The sequence below is a fragment of the Cricetulus griseus genome, chromosome 9 (genome assembly GCF_003668045.3).
Source record: "Cricetulus griseus strain 17A/GY chromosome 9, alternate assembly CriGri-PICRH-1.0, whole genome shotgun sequence".
In the NCBI taxonomy this organism is placed as follows: domain Eukaryota; kingdom Metazoa; phylum Chordata; class Mammalia; order Rodentia; family Cricetidae; genus Cricetulus; species Cricetulus griseus.
In genome coordinates this window covers 25,533,592-25,555,747 of record NC_048602.1, presented here as the reverse complement: position 1 = coordinate 25,555,747, position 22,156 = coordinate 25,533,592, and the positions used below count along the sequence as shown (strand labels likewise).

Below are 22,156 nucleotides of genomic sequence, written 5' to 3'. Positions count from 1 at the left end.
ATTCAGTCACCCATGTTCTTGTAACCTCAATTGTTATGGTAACCTTTGAGGGGAATCTTGCCTGGGGGGACTTGGCAGATTCCATGGCAGGTGAGGTTGACCAAGGCAGATAGACAAACATGCCTGGCAAACGGAGCTTAAGTGAAGAGTTTTATTAGAAAGGGGAGGGAAGGGGAAGGAAAGAGAAAAGAGGTAAAGAGAGAGATACAGAGACAGAGAGGACAGAAGAGACGAGGGAGACAGGAAAAATTCTGTCTCTGTCTGCCCCAGGGGAACCAGGGAAAGAGAGAGCAGAAGAAAGTAGACAGAGGTCTTTCTTTTAAAGGAGTCCTTTGCACCTACGTGCAAACCACGGAATCATGGAACCCTGGGCTGACCAAGATACTGCCTGAGTGCATTCTGCCAGGTGACAGGGGCAGGCCAGCATAGTGCCTGACTCCTTACACCAATAAACTTATTTGCCAAGTGGGATTTAGGATCTTTCATTTGTGTTTTCTCTTTCCCTAATTGGGGAGTGTAGGTGTATGTCTGCTCAGGAAAGTCACAAGACAAACCCCTGTGTCAATTCAGTATTTGGCTTCCCTTGAATCAAGGATGACTCATCTACTTCTGGGTTCCAAGTGCCACTGTCATGTTTCCCCCATTGTTACCTGTAGACTTAAGTGAGCGAAGAGCTAAGTGTATGGTTGTGTTTTCATTTTGTTTTTTCTTTCCTTTTCTCTTTAATTTCCCGGCCTTGGCTGTCCTGGAACTTTGTAGACCAGGTTGTCCTCAAACTCACAGAGATCTACCTGCCTCTGCCTCCTCAGTGCTGGGATTAAAGATGTTCGACACCACCTCTTTGGGGATTTTCTTTTTTTTGAAACAGGGTTTCTACATCCTAGTTTGGTCTCTAACAGGCCATCCTCCAGTTTCAGTTTTTCCCAGTGTTTCGAATATTTTCAGGTGCTTCCAAACTTAGCCAGTTTAACATTTTGACTTAGAAAGCCCCAGGGCATTTTTACAGTCTGCCTGTTAAGAGGGGCCCACCAACATAGATACCATATTTGCTGGGGACCACCAGACACATAGGGGAACACAGAACAGTTCTGGGTATTGGAAGAGGCAGATGCAAGGAGGATAGAACTAATGGGCAGTTAGGGGCACAGCAGAGGAAGCTGGTGAGGATGAGAAGATGGTATTGACCCCCGTCTGAGGGGCCGGGAAGGCTGAGGACATCGGCTTCAGGTTCCTGTGACTATCGAGGAAACTCATTGGCTCAACAGATGTCTTTGGTTCTGAGCCCTCCTGGCATTACACAGCTCCATCCAAGAGCTGAGTAGGTCTCCCGGGTATCAGGAGACCTATCTCAGAGAACCTGCCCTTCCAGGGTCTTGGGCAGCCGGGTCCTGCAACAACACCCCCTCCTTGCATGAACTAATGATGTTGAATGGACAGAGGTGCCTGATTCCATTGGCAAATCAGTGGGATGGTGTCTTAACTACAGAGGATAGCTGCAAGATGGGTTGGGTTTTTTTTTTTTTTTTTTTTTTTTTTTTTTTTTTTTTTTTTTTTTGAAACAAGGTCTCACTATGTAGCTACAACTGCTCTGAATCTTGCAGTGTAGACCTGCCTGTGTCTGTCTCTTGAGTGCTGGGATTAAAGGTATCAGCACATTTGACCTTTTTTCTTTTTTTTCACACTGTCTCAGTAGCCCTATACAGGCCTCAAACTTGCTGTGCAGTGAAGTCTGGCTTTTTAATTCCAGATCCTTCAGTCTCAGCCTCCCAAGTGCTAGGGTTACAGGTAGACACTGCCAAACCTGCAAGGGTCTTGAGGTGATGGCCCTGGAGTTCCCACAGGGCTGGAGTCAACTCTGCACACGCACTCAGCCTCAAGAGCAGGTGCCTTTCCAGATGCTTCTTTCAGGGTGTAGGTGTGAATTGTGCCCTCACAGCAATGCCTCTGTCTCCCCACCTTACCCTTCCCACACCCTGATCCACAGAGGCTAATCAGAACGGCTGCTCTGGGGCAGTCCTGCTCTGCCCAGGTCTCCAGGCCTCCCCCAAACACCTGTGGCCACCAAGGGGACATAGATGAGCCTATTTACACTGGGCTGCAGACAAACTGTTTATCCTTTGGCCCCTCTCAGAACCCTGATTAAAGCCAGGTCCCCAAATCTCTGCTGACATCCAATGGCATGTCTGTGTACATCCGTTTAATACTTTCTGCCTTGGTTTGTTTGTTTGTGTTGGGGGGTTTCGAGACAGGGTTTCTCTGTGGCTTTGGAGCCTGTCCTGAAACTGGCTCTTGTAGACCAGGCTGCTCTTGAACTCACAGAGAGCCGCCTGCCTCTGCCTATCCTGAGTGCTGGGATTAAGGCGTGCATTCTCCACCAACACCCAGCCTAGTGTTTTTTTTTTTTTTTCAATACTCCCCTCCATTGACCCAAATCTCCTTCTCTTTTCATTTTTTCACAGGAGAAAGCCGAGGTTCAGAAACAAACCATTTATTTGCCTGAGGCTCGCAGCAAGGAAACTGACTGAATGCACTGAGCCCTGGGGGTATATATCTCTAGCTGCTAGTTTGAGCCCAGGCAGATTCCTCTGGCCGTCTCTATCTACTGCCTGCTCTTTTCCTGTTTTCAAAGCCACAGTCAGGGAACGCTGATCAACATGAAGATAATGTCTGTGGGTCACTCCCTGATTCTGGGGGCAGTCCTTGTCTGCTCCACCAGTCCCAGAGGGTACATGCATACTCCGGATGCCTTTCCAGAATGGCTTCTTTCAGGGTGTAGGTGTGAATTGTGGCTGAACAGCAGATCGTGTCATCTGTAAATAGAACTGACTGGCAAGTCTTCTTCACATAACCAGGTTTCTCGGTGGATTGGCTGAGGACACGGGCTTTTCAACAGTGGGTGAAAGGGATTCAAAGGCGGCGTGCAAGGGCATAGCTTTGACCTCAGGTCTCAGCTAGCTTTGGGACTGCTGCCGGGCCTAAGGTGGCCTTGGGAAGTGTGCCTTCCAAGGATGCCCCCAGAGACCTGGCTTGGGAGTGCATGCCACCCCGGGGCCTCTGCAGGGCCTTCTCCCCCGTGTGGAGCCTCTGGTGATGTATGAGGGCAGGGCGCTCGCGGAAGGCGCGGCCACACTGTGTGCACACGAAGGGCTTCTCACCGGTGTGGATGCGCCGGTGGCTGAGCAGCACTGAGCCCTTGGCAAAGGCCTTGCCACAGTCCCCGCAGCGGAAGGGTCGTTCGCCCGTGTGCAGCAGCTGATGCTGCGTGAGGTTGGAGCTGTGGCTGAAGGCACGGCCACACTGCGGGCAGGAGAAAGGCTTCTCTCCCGTGTGCACGCGTTGGTGCTTGAAGAGCGAAGAGCCCTGACTGAAGGCTGCCCCGCAGAGGGAGCAGGCATAGGGCTTCTCCCCGGTGTGCGTGCGCTCGTGCTGGATGAGATGCGAGTTGCGGCAGAAGCGGCGGCCACACTGAGCGCAGACGTAGGGCCGCCCGCCCGCGTGGATCTTGCGGTGCTGGCTGAGGTTGGAGCCGTGGCTGAAGGCCTTGCCACACTCGCTGCAGTGGAAGGACTTCTCGGCCGTGTGGATGCGCTGATGGCGCACCAGGGAGGAGCTGTGTCGGAAGGCCTTGCTGCACACCAGGCATGCATAGGGCGTCTCCCCGCTGTGGATGCGCTGGTGCTGAGTCAGGTGGGATGTCTGGCTGAAGGCCTTGCCGCACTGGGCGCACTCGTACGGCCGTTCTCCTGTATGGGTGCGCAGGTGCTTGAGGAGGTCGGAGCTCTTCACGAACACTTTGTTGCATGCCCTGCATTCAAAAGGTTTGTCCCCAGAGAGAAGACCTGGGCCAGTCTGGAGAGCACCGCCTAGCTCATCCCATATTGGGGGCTCCAGAACACTGGGGTCTCTCTGAGGTTCGTGCCAAGCCCCGCTCATTCCGTGTCCCTCCTCCACCCCATGGAGGTCTGGGATGCTTGGGAAGACTCTCCCAGGGGTTAGCTGCATCTCTGGCTTTTGGGGCTCCGCTGCCGTGCGTGGCTGCTTTCCCGGGGCCAGGATGTCAGAGAAGGCCTTTACTCTGGATGAACCATCTTCAGGAAGCCCCGCAGGGGAGGTCAATCGCAGGCTCACAGTTGCCTCACTGCTGCTGGGACCTAGCAGTAGCTGCTCCCAGTAGATCACAGATACCCCTGTAGGTTTTCTCTGCAGAGACAGGGAGGCACTCTGGTGGCCCTCCAGGACTTTTGCATCCCGGCAGGCATCAGCAGGAGGAAGGGCACTAGTAGGTATCCCATCAGGACTGTCACAGGTGGCCCCTGGAAGCGCTGCATCGCTAGGCATGTGTCTGCCCCTGGCATTGTAATTGGATCCTGAAGGCAGAGGAAAGTTAGTTACCTGGGTCATCTGGCCAGGAAGTGACCACAGCAGAGTGCCTGGGCAGTCAGTGGGACCCTATGAAGTGATTGTAAAAGGCTAGGGGGAAAAAGAGGCATAGGCTGACCCTGGGAGTAGTTGGTAGGGCTCTCCTGACAGCAACGGCTCTCCCTCTCCGTGGCCAAGACTCCGCACTGGCTGTCCCGGGGGCCTTTCTCTCAAACACGCATGCGCTAGCCTGCTTTCTGCTTGTGCTCATCTTGCGTCTCTGCAGTACTCATCAATACCTTTTGCTGACTGCCTTTGCCTGGCATTATCCCCACACTACACAGCAGTGTACTGGCCAGTGCTGTGTGCGCAGTGCCAGGAACAGACTGGCCAGAAGGACTCAGGCAACAGTTGGGAAGAAGGAATGACCCCGAAAATGTGACAGCCCGATGTGGAAGGGGATGCCACACACACACAGCACAGGCGAGGGAGGGCCTTTAGGTTTCCTGCGTGAACGCAGCACCTGTGTCCTTCAAGGTTTTCCTTTAAGGAAAGGCCACGGGATGAGAAAAGGGCTCAGAAAGGGAAGGGAGCTAGACTGGAGACAGAAAAGGAAGGTGTCTGAGGAGAGAAAGGAGTAGCCCAAGTTGGCTTTGAGGTCACCCTAGGCAGAGCCTAACTAACTCACCAAGGCTGGGTCTCCTGCGGGTGCCCCTGCCTGGGCCTGTATTTGTCCTATTGGGAACCCAGGGTTCCTCGCCACGCTGGAGCTGGATGATCACACGAGGCCGGGAGATGGAGAGTCCTGTGAAGGGAGAAGGAGCAGAGCGTGTGAGGCCAGTTCAAGCTTGGGACAGTCCAGCCCCAGCAAAGAGCAGGATGCTGAGTGATATCATGGACAAGCAACTATGTAATCTACGTACCCAAATGTCATACCACACAGGAGGACCACAGGGCCAGCTCAAGGGTTCCCATAAGAAACCACTGGGTAAGCAGCTCCAAATGAAGGGGCTAGAACCCGGGCACAGAATATAGCCAGCCAGCACCTCAGGGATACAGGAAATGGTTGAGCTTATCGAACTGCATATGTTCAGGGCCCAAACCTTCCTCACGTGGCCCATGGACAGAGGGCCCTCCTCATAGACAGCTAGGAAGGAGAGGGGACACTTGTAATGGCCCCCAAACCTGGTCCCCTCAGCTGGCTGCCATACCTGGTCCCAGTTTTGCTTCCAATGGAGGATTCAGGGCTTTACCTATGGAGTCTACAAGGGCGAAGTTTTCCAGCATGACATGGCGGTACAGGGCCCTCTGGGCTGCATCCAGGAACACCCACTCCTCCTGGGAGAAGTACACAGCCACATCCTCAAAGGCCATCAGGCCCTGCAACAGCAAGAATAAGACAGTGTCTATGCTATGGCTGTGTGAGGCGGGAGCCAGCTCCTTGTCCTAGTGGCTATCTCCCCTTGATGCTTCTCAAGACGCTTCTCTTCCTTCCCTGTAGTACTGGCTCAGGAGGCAGAGGCAGGTGCACAGCTCCGTGAGTTCAAGGCTAACCTGGTCTACATAGTGAGTTCCAGGACAGCCAGGGCTAATGTAGAAAGATCTTGTCTCAACACACACACACACACACACACACACACACACACACACTAGCTGGGTGATGATGGTGCACGCCTTTCATCCCAGCACTCAGGAGGCAGGTGGGTCTCTGTGAGTTTGAGGTCAGCCTGGTCTACAAAGTGAGTTCCAGGACAGCCAGGGCTGTTAAACAGAGAAACCCTGTCTCAAAACAAACAAAAAAGAAAGAAGGAAAAGAAACCCAAACCAAACAACACACACACAAAGTTGGCCCTTCAGAACAAACATAAACGGATAATCCCAGTCACTGTGCTGTGGGGTGAGGTGGGGGTGGCCTCATCAACTCCGTAGACATACAGGAAGTCAGTCTTTCTTCCATACCAGTGTTTCATTTCCTTTCTGCTCTTCATCGACTCCTCCCCTTGCTCAGCCACCTGCTGGATTCTTCCTCTCACAGCCACACACACACACACACCACAAGCCTTTCTTCATCGCTCTCAAATCCTGATCAAGTCTGTGAAACGATCCCTCTTCAATTCTCAGGTTCCGGGCGCCAGACACCAGGATCAGTTAACTGGACATGTATTACTCCTTCAGGCCCGCCAAACCAGTCCACTCTGGGATATCACACACTCCTGGTCTTTTCCACAGCTACAGTGGTTCCATCGTTCCAGGGGCTTAAGCTGATAAGTGGGAGAGTTCTTGACACACAACCCAGTTCACACTCAACCCTGACACATCAGCATATCTACCCATAATTCAGCCACTTTAACCACCACCGTTACTAATCAGGTCCAGGGCCCACCGTCATCCCAATGGGGTTTGAGGGTAATACTTTGCTCTGCATAATGATACCTCCTCCGTGTCTAGTCTACACTCAGAAAAAGATAAAATACTTTTAAAATCCTACTTGAGGGGCTGGGTGTGGTGGTATGTGTTTTTGTTTTTGTTTTTGGGTGTGTTTGTTTGTTTGTTTTGGTTTTTCAAGACAGGGTTTCTCTGAGGCTTTGGAGGCTGTCCTGGAACTAGCTCTTGTAGACCAGGCTGGTCTCGAACTCAGACATCCACCTGCCTCTGCCTCTGCCTCTGCCTCTGCCTCTGCCTCTGCCTCCCGAGTGCAGGGACTAAAGGCGTGTGCTGCCACCAATGCCCGGCTGGTGTGTGCTTTTAATACTAACATTCACGAGGCATGGATCTCTGTGAGTTCAGGGCCAGCCTGGTCTACATATCAAGTTGCCGACCAGCTACATCTGCATAGTGAAACTATCTTAAAACAAAACAAAAAACTGGGATGAGATGATGAGTGACGGCTCAGTGGCTAAGAGTGTTTGCTGCTTTTCCCAGAGGACATGGATTCAGCTCCCAGCATCCGCATTAGAGGAGATGGCTCACAAGTGCCTGTTAACTCAGCTCCAGGGGAACTGACACGCATGTGCATATAAACACACACACACACACACACACACACACACACACACACACACACACAAATGCACATAATTAGAAATTTTAAAAAAAATCTTTTTAAAAAAAAATCCTAACTGGGAAACGGCCCAGTCTATGTTTAAAGCACGCTGTGTCTTCCAGTGCCTTTGGGACCAAGCCCTAACCTCTCTGCCTAAAATTTCAACCCCACAAGACCCTCTCTTCCTCGTTCATTCCACATCTAAGTTGCTAAGTTCCAGGCTGGGAATGGAGCTCATTCTGTAGCATTTGTACGGCATGCACAAGGCCTTGGGTCCCGTCCAGTATCACACGAACTAGGTGTGGTGGTGCACGCCTGCAAACCCAGAACTTGGGAAGCGGAGGCAGGGGGACCAGAAATTCAAGGCCGTTCTCGGCGACACCGCTAACTCGAAGCTGGCCAGCCTCAAAAGAAGAGACACGGCCTTCAAACTATAAAAAGTCTCTGCCTTGGCTTCTGCAGGCGGTGGGTCCTTCCCTTTAACTTTCTCCCATCCCTTCCCCTCTTGGCTGTCATCTGTGAGCCTTCCTTCACCACCGGCCAGCCTCAGTGACCTGGGCGATGCGGCTGCAAACAGCAAGCAAGACGGGCAAGCCGGGACGCCCGGTGGGTCGGTGGAAGGATCTCTAACACTCACCGGCGCTGCATCTGTCAGTGGCCAGGTCGCCGCGGTTCGAATCTGCAGGGGGAGCCGGGCCCGGCGGGCGGGAGACCCGGGCCTAGCCCGTCCCCGCCCACGGCCTCGCGCAGCTCGCCGGGGCCTCAGTTTCCCGGTTAGACTAGGGCGTGGTACGCCCAGAGGACCCGCTGAAGGACTTGCAGCTGGGGAGGCGGGGTGGGTGGGATGGAGAATAGGTGGCTCCGGGAACAGCCCTAACGGTCTCAACCGTCACCTACGAGTCCACAGGGGGCCGGGGGGGTAGGTGGGGGGGGAGGGAAACTGAGGCTCGCAGGAGGAGCCTCCGACTTGCAGAGCCGACGCGTGCCGAGCCACGGCCCGAAGCGGGCGGCTGCGAGGACCGTCCTCACTTGCTACCCCAGCAAGTCTTGGGTCCCCCAGCACCTCTAAGAAGGCAGGATCGGCCCGGTCCCTCACGCGCCAATCGCGATCACCGGTGTGGCTGGCCCGAAGCCGGTCTGCAAACTGACAACCTGGACCGCCGGAAGCCCCGCCTCCGCGGCTCGCCCTGGCCAGTGCACACTACTGATGCTGGGGTAAACGTAGTTCCTGCTGGCTTGCCTGAATGACAGGCTGTGCCTTCCCGGTAACCATGGCCACGGCCAAGCATCTTCCCCCCCTCCCAACCCCACCCCTTCCCCGACTCTCCCCCACTCCCCCCCCCCCAGCCCTGGTGCAGCGCAGTTCAGGGAAGAGATTTACGACCACCGTCAGGTTTTGCACGGTGTCTGAGCATCATCAGGGTCTCCTGGGTAGGTTCCCGCGCCCGGTACGCGGCCCCGGACCAAAAAAAAAAAAACTATAGAGATGCCCAAGTGCAACTAACTTCGCGGTTTCCGGAGGAGGCAGGCGACACTAACACAAAAGAGAAAACGTAGCAAGAACCGCGCCTTGAGAGGCAGAGCAGCAGCCAGCGTGCTGGTTTACGCCGCCTTTAGTCTTAGCACTCTCGGGAGGCAGGGTGGATCTCTGTGAGTTCAAGGCCAGCCTGGTCTACAGAACGAGTTCCAGGACAGCCAGGGCTGTTACACGGGGAGAAAAAGTTGTCTTGAAAATACAAACAAAACCTAAAATAACAAAGCAAAACGGAAAGGGTGTGTGTGTGTGTGTGTGTGTGTGTGTGTCTGTGTGTGTGTGTGTGTGTGTGTGTGTGTGTGTTGGAGAAATGACTCAGTGGTTAAGGGCACTGGCTGCCCTTACTGAGGATCCGGGTTCAATTCCCACTACCCACAGAGCAGCTCAAAACTGCCTGTGACTCCAGTTCCTCACACAGACATACACGCAGGCAAATGCACACCAGTGCACATGAAATAAAAACAACTAATTTCAAGGGGGGACAGCAACTTTAGACCCAATCCAAATTCAAAACCCAATCTGAGCCTGGCCTGGTGGTGCACTCCTTTAATCCCAGCACTCAGCAGGCAATGTAGTTCACAACCATCTATAGTGGGATCTGATGCCTTCTTCTGGCATAAAGGCATACATGCGTATACAGCACTCTTATAAAAAATACATATTTTGTAACGTTATAATGAGCTGGGGGTGGTGGCACGCACTTTTAATGCCAGCCCTTGGGAGGCAGAGACAGCTGCCTCTCTGTAAGTTTGAGGCCAGCCTGGTCTACAGAGTAAATTCCAGGACAGCCTGAGCTTTAACGCAGAGAAACTCTGTTTCAAAACAAACCATAAAAATATCACAATGAGCCGGGCATTGGTGGCACATGCCTTTTATCCCAGCGGATCTCTGTGAGTTCAAGACCAGCCTGGTCTACAAGAGCTAGTTCCAGGACAGCCTCCAAAGCCACACAGAAACCCTGTCTTGAAAAACCAAAAACAAAAACACACACACACAAAAAAAAAAACAAGAGTCAAGGCCAGTTCTGCTGTCCCTTATGTTCAGACCCTTGCACAGATTAACTGTCATTTTTCTACACTTAGGCTGCTTCTCCTGAGCCTACCTAGCTCTTGCCTTTGCCCACACATCACCATACTGAGTCTTCATTCCCTTGGGATCAATCTAAGTATCTGTGACACATAATATTCTGGAGAGGCAGGGCAGTCTCAGTGCAGACTGAGCCTGTTGTGGAAGGACAGTAAAGGGTATTTCCCCCCTCTGTATTGCACCATGTGATGAAGCTTGTTTTAGGATTCTTATTTTCCTGGTATTGAGTTAACACTACATATGCTTGTCTCTCAAAATAAAGAAGGGTTGGGCTGGAGAGAGGGCTCAGTGGTTAAGAGCACCGACTGCTCTTCCAGAGGTCCTGAGTTCAATTCCCAGCAACCACATGGTGGCTCACAACCATCCGTTATGAGATCTGGCGCCCTCTTCTGGTGTGCAGACATACACGGAAGCAGAATGTTGTATACATAATAAATAAATAAAATCTTAAAAAAATTAGAAGTACGAGAGAGATGAGACATGAGACTATAGAGATACATCAACGATAGTTTGTCATACCACGGGAGAGATAGCGAGAGAGAAATAGAAGAACAGAGCAGGACAGAGTAAGAGAGAAGAAAGACAGAGTTAATGGCTGACCGTCATGGTTGGTCACCAGAGAAAGAGAGGAAGAAGAGAGACAGGTACAAGCTTTAAAGGGAGAGCCGAGCATGGGCACTGAGGCTTCATTCATGCGCAGTGTCCTCACGCAGGTCCGTGAAGGGTAACAGGTCAGATGTGGCAATGATGGGCACCTCACCTTGAGTGCCCCACCTGTTGTCAGAGGGTGGGGTCTATCTCTTAAAAGAGGTAGAATGGGTCAGCATTAATGTCTGAACCTTTCATTCCCACCTTTACTTATTTAAAAAGGTGGGGTGTTAGAAGTGGCAGGTTAAGGAATAAGGGCGCCAAATTCTCAAGACTGCTTCCTACTGACACGGGGTTGGGGGGGGCATTGACCATCCTTAGGGGACCTGAGAAAGCTGGGGTGCTGCCACGTCCCAGGGTAGCTGGTTGCTCCATCGAAGTCCAGGCTGTATGGAACTCAACAAAACAAGGCTTTGGAGAGATGGCTTGACACTCACTGATCTTGCAGAGGGCCCAGATTTGGTTCACAGTACTCACATCAGGCTTCTCCCAACTACCTGTAATTCCAGTGTCAAGGGACCCAACACCCTCTGGCTTCTAAGTCCATCTGCACCTATGCAATGCACATAAACTCATGCAGGCACATTTTATATACACATAAATTAAAAATTAAATATTTAAAATATGAAAACCCAATAGCTGAAGAACCAGCCTGCCTCCATTTTAGGTTTTAAAGCCATCTTATAGTAAAGAAAAACTAGGTTCATTCCTTTTTATGATCAAGCCACTCTCTCTGGAGATTTTTGTTTTGGTTTGGTTTTAGAGACAGGGTTTCTTTGTGTAGCCCTGGCTGTTCTGGAACTTACTCTGGAGATCAGGCTGGCCTAGAACTCAGAAATCCACCTGCCTCTGCCTCCCAATTTGCTGGGATTAAAGGCGTGTGCCATCACCCAGCTAAACCTTTGTTTCTCAAGAACTGGACTATGTACCATCTGTAATTATTTTATTACTTTTTATTGTTTTGGTTTTTTGAGACGGGGTTTCTCTGTAGCTTTGGAGGCTGTCCTGGCACTCGCTCTGGAGACCAGGCTGGCCTGGAACTCACAGAGATCTGCCTGCCTCTGCCTCCCGAGTGCTGGGATTAAAGGTGTGCGCCACCAACACCCAGCTGAAACCAACTGTAATTTTAAATACAAAGGTTCTGTACTGCTTGTTCCAGAAATGGCAATCATGTCTTTGTTGCAGGATGAGGGGGTCTCTGCAGGTGTCCTACAGGAAATCAAAACATGCAAAGGGGTAAGAATGAAAACCCAGGGCTGGTGAGTGGCTCAGGTGTTTAGAGCACTGGCTGCTCTTCCAGAGGATCAGGGTTCAATTCCCAGTCACCACATGGTGGCTCACAACCATCTACAATGAGATCTGGTGCCCTCTTCTGGCCTTGCATACATAATAAATAAATAAATCTTTTAAAAAATGAATGAAAACTGGGTGCAGATTGACTTCATTAACCTGGATCAGACTTTGGCGGTTTATTATCAATGTATTAAAGCCCAGTATAGTTTGGAAAAAAAAATGTTCCCTGGTGTAATACAATCCCAATTGCACAAGGAAATGTAATTACATTGAAACTCAACTCAGGATACATGTATTTCTTTCAAGAAATAGAGATAGGCTACCTGTACTAGCATAAGAGCTAATCAGACAGATAGTATAGAGGTCCTTTGGGCTATTAGCCACCTCTGGCCATGGTTGTGGAAGCTGAGATCACCAGCCACTTCTGGTCTTGCTTGTAAGAGCTTGATATGGCTTGGCCTGACAGATAACAGATCACCAGGCTGTCAATCACTTCCAATTCTCAGGTTTCTGGATGGAAGAACTGGTTTTTCAATTTTCCCATTAGAAAGAACATCCTGTATGCTTAACATTCCAGGTTTCTCTGGAGATTCATACTATGCTCCCAACATCATGAGGTAGTTATGGCTAACTTGTTATGCTTATGTTCTGGTCCTGTAACCACACCTATTTTTCCTGCCAAATCCCTCATTTGGAAGCCCTTTACTCCCCCACCCCAGCTATAAAAAACCTTGTCTTCCTCACATCTGGGGCTGCTCTCTAAAATCCTGATTTAAGGTGAGGCAGCTGGCTGGCCAGTCTCAGGTACACCTCTAAAATAAAGCATGTTTTAATTAGATCATCGTGGATTTGGTCTTTGTCCTTAAAAATTTCAGGTTTATCACAACCACAACAAAACAACAGAAGCACACCTGGGGGTACAGGCATGTAATACCAGCTATTTGGGAGGGGGAGGTAAGAGGATTACAAATTCACAGTCTGAGTTGTGTAGTGAGTTCAAGACCAGGGTAAGGAATTTAGTGAGAGCTTGTCTCAAAATGTAGAAGTATAGAGGACTGGGGGTGGAGCTCAGTGGTAGATGAGAAAGAAAGATGGAAAGAAAGGAAGAAAGAAGGAAGGAAGACAGGCCAGGAGGTGGTGGTGCAAGCCTTTAACCCCAGCACTCCAAAGGCAGAGGGAATTTGAGACCAGCATGGTCTACAGAGTGAGCTCCAGGATAGCTAAAACTGTTATATATAGAAACCTTGTCTCAGAAAACCAAAAGGAAAGGAAAAAAAAAAAAAAGTAAGGAAGGGAAGAAAGAAAGAAGAAAAGAAAGGAAAAACCAAGAGGTGATTTCTACAAACTACCACAGGATCTGTAGAGTCTGCCTGAAAGGTGTAATTTTTCTTTCTTTCGAAGCTGGGCAGTGGGGCTGGAGAGATGGCTCAGAGGTTAAGAGCACTGGCTGCTCTTCCAGAGGTCATGAATTCAATTCCCAGCAATTACATGGTGGCTCACAGACACTTGTAATGAGATCTTGTGCTCTCTTCTGGCATGCAGGCAGAACACATACATAATCAATAAACAAGAGGAGAAGAAGAAGGAGGAAGAAGAAAGAAGAAGAAGAGGAAGAGAGAAGAAAGCCGCAGTGGTGGTGGTGCTGATCTCTATGAGTTCGAGGCCAGCCTGGTCTACAGAGCAAGTTCCAGGATAGCTAATGCTGTTGCACAAAAAAACCCTGACTTGAACCCTCCCCACCAGAAAAAAAAATCCTCAGCACCCTTGCTGGTGAGATTGCTACCAAGCACTAGTGATCTGAGTTCAATACCAGGGACTGGCTACTGTGAGTTATCCTTTGGCCTCCACATAAATACCAAAAAGCCAGACATGGCTACACATGCCTGTAACCACTGCACTCGGGATGCAGTACGAGTTCGGGCAGGTGGAGATAGAGAATCTCGGATTTCACTGGCCAGCCAGAACAGTGAATTTCAGGTTCAGTGAGAGACCCTGTCTTATAAGGCAACAGGACTCAAAGGACACCAAACGTCCTATTCTCATCTCCAAGGACATATGCATCTCTATATACACCTTCATACACATATACCACACTAGGAAACTTAAAAGTAAGTTTCTAACATGCCTGTGAAATTGAATTACTAGCCAGTTCTTTAACGATGGTTAAAGCCTTTGGGTCAGGATCTGCTTAAGTAGAATTAGGGCACTCCATGTCATTAAACTAAGGAGCTGGGGCACTGGGCGCTTGCTGGGATTCTCTAAAAGGAAGGCCCCGAATGAAACTTAATCCACATCCAGGCCATTTAACTCGGGACTCGCATTTTTCAACGCCCTCTGCGTTGCAGCCTGAGCGTTGCCATGGAGAACCCGAAGCTTGGTCCTCGCCCGCCGGATGCCGGGTTGGAACTACATTTCCCAGAAGGCTGTGAGGCCCAGTAGCGTGTGAGCCGTTCACATCCCAGATGAAGAGCTGCTTCGGGCCGTGTGCGCGGCGGAGGCGTGACTTCCCGCCACGGCCCTGCAGACGTTTGCTTTGCTCCGCTAGAGGTTGCACGGTGGCCTTCTGGAGCGCTGTCCTTTCGCTTAGCGGGCGTCCCCGCGGGACCCCAGGGAGGGATGGCGAGGGGGGCAGCGCTTAAAGCGGGTGTCTACGAGTGCCTTCCGTCCTCCGCCCCGCAGCCCCGAAGGTGGTGCACGGGGCCTTGAGTGCCCGAGCGCGACCTCGGCTCCCGGTCACCCAGCCCTGCAAATCGAGGGCATTGCTGAGTCCTCAGGACGTGCCCGAGTTCTCGCCGAGGCTCACACTCATACCTGCCCCGAACTGGAAAGGGTGTCTACGGACTTCTTCCAATCCCCCTGCTCGCTGTCTTGCGAGATCCCTAGATTCACAAATAAATAAAGGTCCCCAAACTCCCACTATGCCTTGGGTGGAGGGTTTCGTACTTCTGGGAGACCGTCAATTAGGGAAAGCTGTTGAATGCATAGGGGACGGAGCCGAGCTGCAGTATTCAGGATCTGTGGGGAGAGAAAGACAAGGTAGAGTAGCAGCAGTCCGAAGAACTTTGAGAGGTAGTGGGAGCCATGGGCGGGTTGAAGCACCCTAGATGGGTGATCTCATGTTCCCGAGCTCCCTCTGGCTGCCCAAGATGGATGCTTGGGGTGACCGTGAGGAAGGAGGGGAGACCCACAAGGGACTGACTTCTAGTTACTGAGGACAGACTCCATGGGAACATTCCTAATTATTCCGTCCTTATTTCCACATCGTTAAAATCTGGCCCGCTTAACAACAGATGAAAAAAATGTATATTTCTCCCATCTCCAAGCTCACAGGTCCAGCAAAGCTACAGCCGTTACTGGTTCTTCTTTTTCTTTCTTATTTATTTAGACAGTGTCTTATACAACACAGGCTGGGACCCAACTCCTGATTGTCCTGCTGCTTGTACCTTCCCAGTCCTGTGATTACAGGCAGGCACACACCAACACACCTGGAATCCTCATGCAACTGTATTCACATGCTTCAGACCTCCAGAGATACAAATAATAAACTTAAAAGGGGGGGGGGGATCTTTAGGTTAGTAGAGTAGATGACTATTTGTGGCAGTTGAGGACTACTTGACTGAGCTGTGGTACCTACCACACAGTCAGGAAGGGAAGAGCAATTTCAGGGGAAGGTATAAGTCCCTCAAGGCTTGGAGTGGCCAGGCCCCCTGAAGACCTCCAATGGCTGGGTTCCACACACAGAACACTCTGACTGCCCTAACAGCCAGCCCCAGCCCCACTCCTATAGAGGGAAAAGCCCAAGTTCAGGACTTGAAATTCCACCAATCCCAACAGTGGAAATCTCCACCCTTGAAAGCCCTACCCCCCCCCCCAACAGGAGTAGCACCAAGGTTAACATAGTGTTAGGCAACTCTTCTATTTATTTTGTTTTTTGTAGACAGAGTTTCCCTGTGTGTGTAACAATTCTGGCTGTCCTAGAACTTGCTCTGTAGACCGCCAGGCTGGCCTTGAACACACAGAGATCCACCTGCCTCTGTCTCCTGAGCGCTGAGATTAAAGGCATGAGCCACCACACCTGGCTGGATCTGCGCTTGTAAAGAGGCTGCACACAAGCTTGGTGATGACACACACCTGTAATCTATCTTTGGAGCTAGAAGGAGGAGAATCACGGCTAGATGAAGACATGCCGGAGGACAAACAGGAAACTATCTCAAACAAAATGAACTCACAAAACTAGACTGCCTGGCCGGGCATTGGTGTCGCACGCCTTTAATCCCAGCACTCAGGAGGCAGAGGCAAGCAGATCTCTGTGAGTTTGAGGCCAGCCTGGTCTCCAGATCAAGTGCCAGGATAGGCTCCAAAGCTACACAGAGAAACCCTGTGTGTGTGTGGGGGGGGGGGGCAAAAAAAAAACAAAAACAAAAGCAAAAAAATAGACTGTCCGGTTCCAACAAAGCCCCCACAGATACTTTCCTGGTGCATATATTCCTTAGGGTGCTGGCATGGACTGGAGAAAGGCTTTCCTCGGCAGGTTGTGTTTGTAGTGTTCCAGTTTGGGACCTATAAGACAGGCTGGAAGGTCTATACCTGTGTTGTGTGTGGCACAGTCTTGAAAACTTTTTGAAGAACATAGGGGAACACAACACACTTGGGAGGCAGGGACAGGTGGATCTCTGAGTTCAAAGCCAGCCTGGTCTACAGAGAGAGTTCCAGGACAGTCAGGGCTCAGCAGTTAAGATCACTGGCTGCTCTTCCAGAGTCCTGAATTCAATCCTCAGCAACTCACAAGCATCCGTAATGAGATCTGGTGCCCTCTTCTGGCCTGCAGGCTTACATGAAGACAAATAAATAAATCTAAAAAAAGCAAAAAAAAAAAAAAAAAAAAGAAGACAAAGGTATCTTTGCTGGGAGGGAGAGGCAGGTAGATCTTTGTGAGTTTGAGGCCAGCCTGGTCTACACAGAGTTCCAGGAGAGCCAGGGCTGTTACACAGAGAAACCCTGTTTTGGAAAACCATGAAAGAAAGGAGAGAGAGAGAGAGAGAGAGAGAGAGAGAGAGAGAGAGAGAGAGAGAAAGAAAGATCTTCGAAGGCTCTGATCCCCAGCAAAGAGAACACTGAGCACAGTACTGCCTTCCCTTGGTCTAGCCACAAGGAACAGCAGGAAGTTGTAATACACAGAAGCCTTTCCAATGCAGCATCTGTGGAACATGCTTGCAAAAGGCCTTTGCTTCCCTGACAACACATTGTGAAGAAAGACACTTGAGATGTCCAACAAGTGGGAATGGGTTCACCGAGAACTCAAATCATGTTAATGACAACAAATATCACATGGAAAACATTTCATGTGTGTGTGACAAATGGAAGATCTTCAGCCACTTTTCAAACTAAGGTCACATCAGGAAGATCATAGGGAAATGTCACATCCTACCTGTAGTCAATGTGGAAAAGCTTCCACCTGAAAACCCTCAGCGGTTCGGCGCCAGAGAGTTCGCAGTAGAGGAAGGCCGTATGAGCGTGGCCAGTGCTGAGGAAGCCTTTGCTTGAAGCTTCCATGTTGTTTGGCCTCAGAACGTTCACAACACAGAAAGGCCTTCTGAATACAACTGGTGCAGGAAGAGTCTTTGGTTCCAATTTTGTTGAGCACCAGGATATACACAATGGAGAAAGGCCTTACAATGCAACGAGTGTAGGAAAGCCCCATATAGAGCTCCTGCCTTGTTGGTGACCAGAAAGTTCCCAACACAGAAAGGCCTCCAGAGTGCAGTGACTGTGGGAAAGCCTTTCCACAAACCCCCAAGCTTGTTCTGCATCAAAGGAGCCGCACTGCAGAAAGACCCGATAACCTCAACCAGTGTGGGAAAGCCTTCAGTCCTCTCTCTAACCTTGCTCCACACCGGCGAATTCATGCGGGGGGGGGGGGAAGCCCTATGAATGCTCAGAACGTAGAAAAGCCTTCAGCCAAAGCTCTGCCCTCATTCAGCACCAGAAGGTTCACAGGAGAGCGAGCCTTACAAAGGCAGTGAATGCAGGAAAGCCTTCAGCTATAGCTCTAATTTTGCTAAGCACTGGAAAGTTCATATTTGGAAAAGGGCCTTGAGTGTGGCTGGTGTGGGAAAGTCTTTGGTGAAAGCCCCATCCTCAGTCAGCACCCGAGAATCTATACTGGAGAAAAGCCTACACATTGCAGCAAATGTGGAAAAGCATTCCGCTATAGCGCTAACCTGTCCAAGCACCAGGAAGGACATGCTAGAGCTTTCCAAGTGCACTGGATTTAGGAACACCTTTGATCAAAGCTGCAGTTTCTCTCAGCACCAGAAATGTCACACTGGAAAGAGGTCTTTAAAAATGTGGCCAGGGCTGGAGAGACGGCTCAGTGAGGGCGGGGTTTAAATGAGTCCACCAGACCCAAGGTAGATGATAAATATGTATTTATTAGGAAAGCACTTACATAGATAAAGAGTAAATAATCCCCATGGCCTTCCTGCTCTGGAAGATGTCGTCTCTGTGCGTCCTATATCTCCGAAACCTAATGGGTCACCTGAAATCTGCACCTGAAAACACGCCCAAAGGGTGTGGCCACCACTACAAGTTCACTGGCAAGGCAAGATGCCACTACAGCTCAGCAGTTAAGAGCATGGGCTACTGCTCTTCCAGAGGACCCAGGTTCAATTCCCAGCACCCACATGGTAGCTTACAACTGACTGAAACTCCAGTTCCAGGGGATCTGATACCTGTACACCAATGCACAGAAAGTAGAGTTAAATAATTATATTTAAAAATGTGGCCAACGTGGGAATGTACTCAGCTAGAGCCTTTCTCCTGCCTTCATTATAAAAGGACTCATGAGAAACCTAGAGTCCAAAGAATCTTTGTGAGGAAGCCACTCAGATTATGGCGACTGAAACAGAAACCTATGTTCCAGTATCCCTCATGGGGAGAGTGCCAATGTGGGAAGACTGAGGAGCTATTTTACACTTTCTTTTCTAAGTCCTTTGTCAGACTATGTCACTGCCAGATGTCATCTTACCTGGAAGGACTCACAGTTTGTGTCTCCCATACTTAGGGAAAGCCGACCTCAGTGCTCTCTCTCTCTGGAGGAAGTGAAGGGAGCCCTTTGGGTCACCCCAGTTCGCACTTGGGGTTCAGGTTCTTCTGTAACCTAGGTCTGTCCAAGGGGATCTGAACTGGAGTCCGCTGATGACATCCAAAGGTTTGCCATCTTGATTCTGGAGTCTCATGCGGCCTGCAATTGATTCGACCTGGGCTCCAGCTACCTTCAGAGAGAATAACAAAAGCCTTACTGTTAAAGTTATCTTTTCATTTCAAGGATTGCCCTCTGTGGGGAGGAACTGAAAAGGTGATTGGGCTCTTAACAGTGTAAAGATGGAGGAGTGGTCGCCTTTACCTCACAGGTGACAGCAAGATGGCCAGCACCGGCTCCCAGTTCAGGTTCACCTGGATTTCCTTGACGCTCAAAGTCTGGGGGATGGACTGAAGGGCACTGTGCCCCATATATCCTCTTGAGTCTAAAGCTTTGGAAACTGGGTGGTGGAGTGGAAGTCCCCGATATACCAAAGGGCAGCAGGGGTTGGTTCCTTTGTTCTCAAGAATTCCTAGAGTTAGGATAAAGCTTGAGGGGACCTTGCATAGGGGCCCATTGTGGATCCCATGGCAGGTGAGAATGACTGAGGCAGGGGACAAACAGGCCAGGCAGACAGAGCTTAAGTGATAAGTTTTACTAGAAAAGGGAGGGAAGGGGAAGGAAAGAGAAAAGAGGCAAAGAGACAGAGAGACAAAGAGGACAGAAGAGAAGAGGGAGACAGGAAAAGTCCTGTCTGCCCCAGGGGAACCAGAGAAAGAGAGAGGGAAAGAAAGAGCGGAAATAGAGCTGGAAAAGACAGACCCTAAGAGTGTAGTGAAAAGCCACCTGTCCGGCTGTGCAGTTGCATAGCTGGGGGGCACAGTATCGTGTGAAATAAACACTCGGGACGGTCTCAGAGGCCCCATTCATGTCAACGCCCATTAGCTCAGTAGGACTGGCAAGAGGCACAGCCAGCCAGGAAAATGGCCGGGAGACGGTATGACCCCAGACCTGGAGTCTTTCCGAGCTTGTGGCCCTCTTGGTAGGCTCACACATCTCCATAGGCGATGGTGGACACGCTAGGGGTGAAAGGTTCAGGCATGATGCTGGCCGCCCCCTGTTACCTGGTGGAACAGGCAGTAGTACCCTGGTCAGCCCAGGGTTCCATGGGAACTAAGTCTACACGCAGGTGCAGAGGACCCCTTTAAAAGACAGACCCTGCCCATTTACACTCTACTCTCTTTTCTTCTCTGTCTCCTTCTGCTTCTCTTCTCTCTCTATGGCGACAGGCCATGGCGGTCAGCCATTTACCCTGTTTCTCTTCTCCTTTAGTCTCCCTACTCTGCCAGGCCTATAATAAACTGGTTAATATGTCTAATACGTCTCTTAGTCGTATGTCTCATTTTCTTCTTTATTTCTAATTTAAGCAAAAATTTAACAAGTGCCTGGTGCCTGTGGAAGCCAGAAAAGAACACCAGGTCCCCTGGAAATGGAGTTGTGGATAGTTGTGAGCCGTCAGTTGGCACTAGGACTTGAACTTGGGTCCTCTGTGTTAGGTTTCCAATCCAAGGCTGACGTGCTTATTAAACATATAAAATGTAGGGTCAGAGGAAACACTGAAGGAAGAATCAGAAAAAAATATATAAGAGCTGAAAGGTTCAGGCATGACGCTGGCCTGGCCCTGTTAGTTACCTGGTGGAGCAGGCAGTACCCTGGTCAGCCCAGGGTTCCATGGGAACTAAGTCTGCTTTAAAAGACAGACCCCTGCCTATTTACGCTCTCTCTACACTTCTCTCTGTACTCTCTACTCTTTTCTGTCTGCTTTTCTTTCTCTCTCTCTCTATGGCGACCGTCCATGGCGTTCAGCCATTTACCCTGTTCCTCTTCTCTCTTAGTCTCCCTACTCTGCTGGGCCTATAATAAACTGGTTAATATGTCTAATATGTCTCATCCTGTGTCTCATCTTGGGCCTTCCTCCTCTTCTTCACTTATTTATTTATTTTTGTTTTTTCGAGACAGGGTTTCTCTGTGTGGCTTTGGAGCCTGTCCTGGCACTCACTCTGGAGACCAGGCTGGCCTCGAACTCACAGAGATCCTCGTGCCTCTGCCTCCCGAGTGCTGGGATTAAAGGCAATGCCACCAACGCCCGGCTTCTTTATCCTTCATTTAAACAAAAATCTAACCAGGGGTCACTCACTGGCTGCGACCCCGCGACACTCACGCTGGGTGGCCCGAGGGCCACCGAGATCGGGGCTCCGGGGGAGGAAGGACCTGCGCCGATGCCACGGAGGCCAAGCGGAGCGGCCGAAGGGGCGGGACAAACGCCGGAGGCCCCGCCTCCTCGGCCAACTCCCAGGCCCAGCGTCCGCCCAGCGTCCCTCTGGCCCGCCCCGAAATGCCCTTCTGGGTTTCCGTTGAGCCGCGAAGAGGTTTCTGGGTGATGTAGTTCGCGTCACGCGATCGGGGCCGCAGCGCCTTTGGCTCCGCGATCACCGCGCGGGGGGCAATGACCGAGCGGCGCCCTGATGGCTTCTGGGAGGCAGTGGCGTGGCGTTGTCGCAGGACCCTAAGCCAATGAAACCTCAGCGATTTGGTTCAAATCCCTGGAGCAGCCCGCGGACCCGGAGGGACTTCCGGCCCCCGTGTGGCCTCGGTGTCACATCCTGCGGCACGTTTCCCTTGTAGCCCCGCTGCGGCTGGCCGAGAAGGCTCAAACGCCAGTGCTGCTTCTCCACGGCAGTCCTGCTTAACTGCACCCTGCCTGAAGCATACAATCTTTTGTTCTTGTCCTGTGTAACCTCGGGAGTTCTGTAATCTTGGGGCTTCTGGCCCTACCATTTTCCCTTATAAAAACACCCCTCGGCTGAAAGCGGGGACTCCATTTGTTCCCCAACGAATGGGGTCCTTGCTGCAGCTCGTACCCTCGAGTCAATAAAGAAACCTTTGTCCTTGCATTCGTCTTGAGTCCTTGAGTCCGTCTCCTTGTTGGCGGGTTCTTTTGGTGTTCCGAAATCTGGGCACAACACAACAACAAAACCAAAAAACAAAACAAAAACCTCTGTCCTGGGCTCAGGGGTTAAGAGCATGTGGTTGAACAGGAGCCAAAAGAAAG

At 50.8% G+C, this 22,156-nt stretch overlaps 1 protein-coding gene and 1 long non-coding RNA gene across 4 annotated transcripts; both read right to left on the bottom strand.

The window, feature by feature from the left end:
• Window positions 1–2,472: 2,472 nt before the first annotated feature.
• Znf324 (zinc finger protein 324) lies at window positions 2,473–8,588 on the bottom strand. 3 transcript variants are annotated; one of them, XM_027431205.2, is made up of 4 exons: window positions 8,040–8,588; window positions 5,571–5,739; window positions 5,048–5,164; window positions 2,473–4,367 (listed from the first exon to the last, which is right to left on the bottom strand). In XM_027431205.2, exons 2-4 carry the CDS (start codon window positions 5,731–5,733, stop codon window positions 2,941–2,943), a joined length of 1,707 nt encoding a protein of 568 aa, XP_027287006.1. In that variant the 5' UTR covers window positions 5,734–5,739; window positions 8,040–8,588; the 3' UTR covers window positions 2,473–2,940. The 3 variants fall into 3 exon arrangements, with proteins under 3 accessions (XP_027287006.1, XP_027287007.1, XP_027287008.1); XM_027431206.2 differs by having other exon boundaries at window positions 5,613–5,739; window positions 8,040–8,586; XM_027431207.2 differs by lacking the exons at window positions 5,571–5,739; window positions 8,040–8,588 and adding an exon at window positions 5,283–5,553.
• Window positions 8,589–18,374: 9,786 nt separating this feature from the next.
• LOC113837357 lies at window positions 18,375–20,249 on the bottom strand. The gene is made up of 2 exons (XR_003487956.2): window positions 19,369–20,249; window positions 18,375–19,237 (listed from the first exon to the last, which is right to left on the bottom strand). It is a non-coding gene; the product is annotated as an uncharacterized LOC113837357 (long non-coding RNA).
• Window positions 20,250–22,156: the final 1,907 nt, after the last annotated feature.

Excerpts from the sequence above, each read along its gene's own strand:
- Znf324 (XM_027431205.2), bottom strand. The coding sequence starts at position 5,733 with ATGGCCTTTGAGGATGTGGCTGTGTACTTCTCCCAGGAGGAGTGGGTG. Across the intron at positions 5,165-5,570 it reads GGAAGCAAAACTGGGACCAG|GACTCTCCATCTCCCGGCCT; the intron begins GTATGGCAGCCA and ends CTCCCTTCACAG. Across the intron at positions 4,368-5,047 it reads CCGCAGGAGACCCAGCCTTG|GATCCAATTACAATGCCAGG; the intron begins GTGAGTTAGTTA and ends CTCTGCCTTCAG.